General features: G+C 48.7%; 1 protein-coding gene across 1 annotated transcript in view; it reads left to right on the top strand.

Moving 5' to 3' along the window:
• The first annotated feature begins 1,317 nt into the window (after window positions 1-1,317).
• Window positions 1,318-8,517, top strand: part of bcam (basal cell adhesion molecule (Lutheran blood group)) — a 22,209-nt gene continuing 15,009 nt past the window's right edge. The window contains 3 exon segments of the mRNA XM_076971256.1: window positions 1,318-2,047; window positions 6,037-6,242; window positions 6,502-6,739. Coding sequence (XP_076827371.1) covers window positions 1,318-2,047; window positions 6,037-6,242; window positions 6,502-6,739 — 1,174 coding nt within the window.

Raw genomic sequence — 8,517 nt, 5'->3', positions numbered from 1 at the left:
CTGTGTGAGTGGTATTTGTGCATTCAGTCTGTGTGAGTGGTATTTGTACCTTCAGACTGTTCGAGTGGTGATTTTATATTCAGACTGTGAGTGGTGTTTGTACATTCAGACTGTGTGAGTGGTATTTGTACATTCAGACTGTGTGAGTGGTATTTGTACCTTCAGACTGTTCGAGTGGTGATTTTAATATTCAGACTGTGAGTGGTGTTTGTACATTCAGAACTGTGTGAGTGGTATTTGTACATTCAGACTGTGAGTGGTGTTTGTACATTCAGACTGTGTGAGTGGTATTTGTACATTCAGTCTGTGTGAGTGGTATTTGTACATTCAGACTGTGTGAGTGGTATTTGTACCTTCAGACTGTTCGAGTGGTGATTCTCAACAACACAACAACGGGAGGAGGAGGAAAAGAGAGAGGATATCTTCTCTCAACAACAACAACGGAGGAGGAGGAAAAGAGAGAGATCAGACTGTTCGAGTGGTGATTTTATATTCAGACTGTGAGTGGTGTTTGTACATTTAGACTGTGAGTGGTGTTTGTATATTCAGACTGTGAGTGGTGATTTTATATTCAGACTGTGAGTGGTGTTTGTACATTCAGACTGTGAGTGGTGTTTGTATATTCAGACTGTTCGAGTGGTGATTTTATATTCAGACTGTGAGTGGTGTTTTTCAGACTGGTAACAGAAGGCTTTTTTAGATCTTTCCCTTCTGCTTTTTTTACTCAGAGTTGTATTTTGCTCCAGGACTCTCCTTTCATCAGCCCTCTTTCACTTTTTTCAGATTTTCTTCTCTTTTTGTCTCTTCCTATCTTCCCGTATGTGTGTGTGTGTGTGTGTGTGTGTGTCTGTGTCCCTTTTCCTGTGTTGCCCAATCCTGTCACCATCCTCTTACCCATCTTACAGTCCTATCGTGTGTGTGTGTGTGTGTGTGGGAGCCAGCAGCTGTTGTTCATGTTTTTGCACCTGTTCATGTCTCATCACAGTGGTGGTGAATGATACCAGACTTCACATGGACCCGCCCCCCTCCACACGCCTCCTTCACATGGACCCGCCCCCCTCCACACGCCTCCTTCACATGGACCCGCCCCCCTCCACACGCCTCCTTCACATGGACCCGTCCCCCTTCCAAACACCTCCTTCACATGGACCCGTCCCCCTCCACACATTTCCTTCACATGGACCCGCCCCCCTCCAAACGCCTCCTTCACATGGACGCGCCCCCCTCCACACACCTCCTTCACATGGACCCGCCCCCCTCCACACGCCTCCTTCACATGTATGGACCCGCCCCCCTCCAAACACCTCCTTCACATGTATGGACCCGCCCCCCTCAAAAAGCCTCCTTCACATGGACCCGTCCCCCTCCACACGCCTCCTTCACATGGACCTGCCCCCCCTCCACACGCCTCCTTCACATGGACGCGCCCCCCCTCCACACGCCTCCTTCACATGTATGGACCCGCCCCCCTCCAAACGCCTCCTTCACATGTACCCGCCCCCTCCACACGCCTCCTTCACATGGACCCGCCCCCTTCCACACACCTCCTTCACATGGACCCGCCCCCCTCCACACACCTCCTTCACATGTATGGACCCGCCCCCCTCCACACGCCTCCTTCACATGGACCCGCCCCCTCCACATGCCGCCTTCCCCGCCCCCTCCACAAGCCTCCTTCACATGGACCCGCCCCCCCTCCACACACCTCCTTCACATGTATGGACCCGCCCCCCTCCACACGCCTCCTTCACATGGACCCGCCCCCTCCACATGCCGCCTTCCCCGCCCCCTCCACAAGCCTCCTTCACATGTACCCGCCCCCTCCACACGCCTCCTTCACATGGACCCCGCCCCCTTCCACACGCCTCCTTCACATGGACCCGCCCCCCTCCACACACCTCCTTCACATGTATGGACCCGCCCCCCTCCACAAGCCTCCTTCACATGGACCCACCCCCTCCACATGCCTCCTTCCCCGCCCCCTCCTTCTCTACACTGTGTTTGGCTTTTAAAACCTCCCCCAAACATGAGGTCAAACACATTACCAGTAAACCATGAAACAATAAAACTCTTTTCATTCAAATGTTAATGAAAGATGTTTTTTTTGTCAATGATAGCTACTAATGGATGTGATGTAATATATAGTTCATATTTCACATTCTGAATTAACATATTTTGAAACAATGCTGATCGTCTTTCATATTATGAAACCAGTTTTTGATGCTGATAGTGTTTCAGACCTGAAGCACGTTTTCCACACAGTAGTTTGTCTTGACACCTCCTGTGTGTGAAGTTCACATATTGACAGTAATTATGTAAATCCATTTGATCAGGAAGTAAATGAGCAGTGTGTGTGTGTGTGTGTGTGTGTGTGTGTGTGTGTGTGTGTGTGTGTGTGTGTGTGTGTGTGTGTGTGTGTGTGTGTGTGTGTGTGTTTGTTTGCTCACCTTTGTAAATGTCAGTAGGGTGTGAGTGGGTGGGCGTGGCGGTTTTAAGGTGCTTCTTCGCACTGGAAGTTCTCTTCCAGCATACGCTGATACACCAACAGGCTAATACACCAACAGGCCGACACGCTGATACACAGATACGCCGACACGCACGTGTGCAAATGTACACAGACATCACTCTCATCTTTTTTCACTTTAGCAATGAATAAACATTTGCATTTGTTCTTGTCACAGCTTTATTGAGTATGCTGCAGAACACTGGTGCCCCTGTGTGTGTGTGTGTGTGTGTGTGTGTGTGTGTGTGTGTGTGTGTGTGTGTGTGTGTGTGTGTGTGTGTGTGTGTGTGTGTGTGTGTGTGTGTGTGTGCGTGTGTGAGAGAGAGAGACTCATTATGTCTGGCGCTGCTTTCTCACACGGGCTGTGTTTGTTTTGCCAACATCAGAGGTCTAGTCCTGTTTATGGCTGTCCCTCCCCTGCGTCCACCCCCACGTCTCTCAGTCCCGCAGCAAACAGGACTCCCGCCCTTTATCGAGACATCAGGACTTTATCAGACAACACACAAGACAGACAGCTGGTGCTGGCTTGTGCTGCAGTAAAATTAAATAAAAATGTAATCAATTATGTATTTAAGTATATAAGTGAATGAATGAAATACATTTTTGTGAAAGTGTAATCACTTCAAATGTTTAGATGTGTGTGTGTGTGTGTGTGTGTGTGTGTGTGTGTGTGTGTGTGTGTGTGTGTGTGTGTGTGTGTGTGTGTGTGTGTGAGATAGAATTCCCAGTAGAACGGTACTCATCATGGCAGCATCAGCCCTCTCAGCGTGTGTGTGATGGCACAGGGTGGGCAGGGGTCAGGGGGGGGGGGGTCATTAAATTACAAACGGGACAGGAGACAAAATGGAGTGTGACATGGCTGCGGAGTTCGATGGTGTCTGATTTTGTTTTAAGGAAGGTAGGAAAAAAGGAAGAACTGAGGATTGAGAAGAAAGAAAGAGGAGAAGAAAGAGCTGAAGAGAGGCAGCTGGTTCTGCTCATAATGAGGCCCTGCTCTCCTGCTGAGTGTGTGTGTGTGTGTGCTCGCACAAGTGTGGATGTGAGTCTGTGTGTGTTAGCGAACTCCATCATGCACCTGGGACTGAACTTCAAGCTGACTGTGTGACAAAGACGTCCCCTGCTCTGGATGCCCCGCCCCCGCCCCGCCCCGCCCACACTGTTGGAGCGTCGGTCTGTACCAGTAACACAGATCCAGGATCAGTCCTGAACGCTCGGCCTTTGGAATTCTTCTCTCTACACTTCATCCAAGTGCCTTATGCTGCTCATGAATAATTAATGAGGGTCAGCACGCGCCTGCGTCCGGAGCGATCGTCTGTCGGGGTCTTCGTGTCTGACCCCCCCTCAAACACCCCCACAACCCCTGATTGCCCTTTGCCGGACGGTCGACAGAACACCCCCCTCCACACACCCCCAGGCACACCCCCCTCACACACACACGCGTCCTTGCATGCACGCTCCACCCAGACTCTGCTGGGGGGTCGCAGTGGGAGTGGAAGACAGGCACTAATTACCCCCTAATTGCCCCTGCCGGTCTGCCCAGCTGCTCCCGCAGGGTGAGCAGAAGGAGGCAAGACTCTAGACAGACTCTAGACGTCCCAGGAAAACCCTGAAAAGAACTTCTCACTGCACACCAGCGAGCGTCTCCAGCCCAGAGAGGACTGTTTTCATAAACAAACTTCTCACTTATCAATACAAAATCTTCTTTATTGATTTACAACTGAAAAAAAAGAAAAGCAGGACTGAGAAAGAGAAGAAGTTGTCAGGTTAATTACGAAGTAAAGAGAGAAGGAAGTGATGGAGAGGGTAACACTTGTGTTTAAGGGTGTGTGTGCGCGTCTGGGTGGGGGGGTGTGTGTGTGTGATGGGGTGTAGGGGGAGCATGTGTGTGTCTGGGAGGGAGGGTGTTTGTGTGTGTGTGTGTGTGTGTGTGTGTGTCAGATTTGACTGTGGGCTTGAAAGAATGTGACAGAAGGGAAGAGGCCAACACTTGTATAACCTCTAACCCCACACTGCGGTGTGGACGACCAACTGTGTGACCCACTAGACACATGCAGACACACAAACTATTTCAAACGATTTTCAGGCATAGAGTGTGTGTGTGAGTGCAATGTAGGGTTTTACATTGTGAAACGTCTTAGTTGCAAACTCATTCAGTCACAGAGTCCACCCGATGACCCTCTCCAACGTGCTGACGGCTCCAAACCCAGAGAATCCCCTCTGCATATCGATGACGCTTCCTCAAAGTGCCAACTACACGCTGCAGCTTTGAGAAGACGTTCCCTTTCGCTGCAGCCCGCTAAATTATTCCAGCCGGTTGCATTAGAGTAATTAGTCCTGCATTATATATGCTCTCAGATCGCACGGCGAGGCACGCTGGCCCTCGTCTGACTGCACTGCGGCCTCTCCTCCCCACGGCCTTCTGGGAGCAGACGCTGGGCTTGGCTGCCTTCTCCCAGCTGCCCTGGTCTCGCTCGGGCACATTGAGATCGCCGCAGCCCCACTGCAGGGCTTTTAGCGCCCTTCACGTGGCTCACGCACGTGTGTGTGTGTGTGTGTGTGTGTGTGTGTGTGTGTGTGTGTGTGTGTGTGTGTGTGTGTGTTGTCCTACGGGAACTGATGGTGCGATGCTTTTATAAAGCTTTGTTTCGGTCTCTTGTTGGAGCGTGTGCATGTGTTCTTATGTGTGCTATGGAGATCTGTGTAGAGAGACACAGAGAGAGAGCGAGAGAGAGAGAGAGAATAAGAGAGAGAAGAGAGAGGGAGATCCTGATAGACCTGAGCAGAGGACAGTTTTGTCTGGGATACAGACACAGACTCTCACAGGACCCCTCCACTCTAAATGTGCTCACTTGTCTGTAACTCATATTATAAACACAAAACGCAGCTTGTTGGTTCTTTGAAAACAGTTCATACACTGTATAGTTTCAAGAGCAGCTCTCTACCTCCCTGACCCATGACAGTTATCAAAAGAACAGGGTATTTCTCTCTCTCTCTCTCTCATCTCTCTCCTCTCTCTCTCTCTCTCTCTCTCTCTCTCTCTCTCTCTCTCTCTCTCTTTCTCTCTCTCTCATCTCACTCTCTTTAGCACCTGGCTCCACGCAGCTGCTGTCGGACAATGGCTTTAGTGTGTGTGAGTGAATGTTGTGTGTGGGTGTGTGTGTGAGTGTTGGTGTGTGTGTGTGTATTGTCTCTCTCAACATAGCCGCCTCTAACCCTGCCAGTCTCAGTGCAGTGGGCATCTGGCAGCTTGATTACAGTAACTGAAACTCACTCGTGTTTTAGCTGGACAGTGAAAGACTGATATCCATCACTGTCCCACACACACCAGGCCTGGATCTCCTCACCGCTCTTTTGGACTTACTGTAACTCAATATAAAAATATTAATATTTGTCTCCTTAATTGTTTTCATTAGCGAGTTTGTTGTTTATCTGATCTGTGATTTCTAATAATCAGATGTTATGGTGTGAACTCTCTCTTTCTCCTTCTCTCTACCGTTCAGCTTGGAGTGCTCTAGACTGAAGTACGCTCGCAGCGCTAATAAACGCCGTGGTGTTCACACGTGGCAGTAAAAGACATTTCTCTCCCTCCTTCTCCGTTTCCCTCCCTGCAGTGTGTCTGGCGTCTGTGAAGGTGAACGTGACTCCTGAGGTGGACGTGATTAAAGGACAAACAGCCCGACTGCCCTGCACCTACACGACCTCGGAGAAGGTCTCCACCACCGTGGTGGAGTGGTACATCGTAAGTACATTCGCTCCAGTCCAGGGGGTGTGTGTGTGCGTGTGCGTGTGTGTGTGTGAGACCTTTGAGTGAGCCGCTCTCTCTCTCTGACCTCAGGGTCACTCGCTCCATATTAATATCATTGTGTGGACCTGACTGTGGATCACTCACTCTCCTCTCTACCTTCTTATCCACCCACTTCCTCCCTCCCTCTCTCTCTCTCTCTCTCTCTCTCTCTCCCTCTCTCTCTCCCTCTCTCTCTCTCTCCCTCCCTCCCCAGGAGAATGCAGGTGGGAGGCAGCGTGTTGCTTTCCGTTCTTCCAAGGACGGGGTTCAGGACGCGGGTCAGGACGCGGGTCAGGACGCCGGCACTCCGCTGACGGGCCGTGTCAGCATGGACAGCGATATGACCCTCGTCATCTCCAACACCGACGCCATCGACCAGAGGAGCTTCATCTGCTCGGTGATCGGAGGGGCGGTGGGCACTTCGGAGGCTGAGACCAAGCTTAAGATTTTCTGTAAGTTAGCTCCGTCCCCCAACACACACCCCCACATATCCACACAGGTCGCATTTCCACCAATCACATCTGGAATGTGAATGACTTCTTAAACAGTGTTTACTTGTTTGTTTGTTGTTTTTATTTAATTCAATCCATCACATATACACTACCGTTCAAAAGTTTGGGGTCACCTAGACAATTTTGTGTTTTCCCTGAAATCTCATACTTTTATTTATCAAATGAGTTGCAAAATGCATAGAAATATAGTCCAGACACTGACAAGGTAGAAATAATGTTTTTTTTTTATTTGAAATAATTTTCTACTTTCAACTTTGCTTTCATCAAAGAATGCTCCCTTAGCAGCAATTACAGCATTGCAGACCTTTGGCATTCTAGCTGTTAATTTGCTGAGGTAATCTGGAGAAATTTCACCCCATGCTTCCAGAAGCCGCTCCCACAAGTTTGATTGGGTTGATGGGCACTTTTTTCGTACCATACGGTCAAGCTGCTCCCACAACAGCTCAATGGGGTTGAGATCTGGTGACTGCGCTGGCCACTCCATTACCGATAAAACACCAGCTGCCTGCTTCTTCTCTAAATAGTTTGTGCATAATTTGGAGGTGTGTTTGGGTCATTGTCCTGTTGCAGGATGAAATTGGCTCCAATCAAGCGCTGTCCACATGGTATGGCATGGTGTTGCAAAATGGAGTGATAGCCTTCCTTATTCAAAATCCCTTTTACCTTGTTCAAATCTCCCACTTTACCAGCACCAAAGCAACCCCAGACCATCACATTACCTCCACCATGTTTGACAGATGGTGTCAGGCACTCATCCAGCATCTTTTCAGTTGTTCTGCGTCTCACAAATGTTCGTCTGTGTGATCCAAACACCTCAAACTTTGATGCGTCTGTCCATAACACTTTTTTCCAATCTTCCTCTGTCTAATGTCTGTGTTCTTTTGCCCATATTAATCTTTTTCTTTTATTAGCCAGATATGGCTTTTTCTTTGCCACTCTGCCCTGAAGGCCAGCATCCCGGAGTCGCCTCTTCACTGTAGACGTTGACACTGGCGTTTTGCGGGTACTATTTAATGAAGCTGCTAGTTGAGGACCTGTGAGGCGTCGATTTCTCAAACTGGAGACTCTAATGTACTTGTCTTCTTGCTCAGTTGTGCAGCGGGGCCTTCCACTTCTCCTTCTACTCTGGTTAGAGCCTGTCTGTGCTCTCCTCTGAAGGGAGTAGTACACACCATTGTAGGAAATCTTCAGTTTCTTGGCAATGTCTCGCATGGAATAGACTTCATTTCTCAGAACAAGAATAGACTGTCGAGTTTGAAAGTTGTTTTTTTCTGGCCATTTTGTGAGTTTAATCGAACCAACAATTGTAATGCTCCAGATTCTCAACTAGCTTAAAGGAAGGTCAGTTTTATAGCTTCTCTAATCAGCAAAACTGTTTTCAGCTGTGCTAACCTACTTGCACAAGGGTTTTCAAGGGTTTTCTAAATATCCAATAGCCTCCTTACAGAGTTAGCAAACACAATGTACCATTAGAACACTGGAGTGATGGTTGTTGGACAGAGGTGGGGACTCGAGTCACATGACTTGGACTCGAGTCAGACTCGAGTCATTAATATTAAGACTTTTGACTTGACTTGAAAAAATATTCAGAGACTTAGACTTGACTTGGACTTTTACACCAATAACTTGGGACTTGAATTGGCCTTGAACCTGTTTACTTGCAAAGACTTGATTTTTTTACCCCAAATCTAAATTTTAAAACGCATATTAATATTTAT

The sequence above is a fragment of the Brachyhypopomus gauderio genome, chromosome 13 (genome assembly GCF_052324685.1).
Source record: "Brachyhypopomus gauderio isolate BG-103 chromosome 13, BGAUD_0.2, whole genome shotgun sequence".
In the NCBI taxonomy this organism is placed as follows: Eukaryota; Metazoa; Chordata; class Actinopteri; order Gymnotiformes; family Hypopomidae; genus Brachyhypopomus; species Brachyhypopomus gauderio.
Note: the sequence above shows the minus strand (reverse complement) of the source record. Positions and strands in the feature narration are given on the sequence as shown.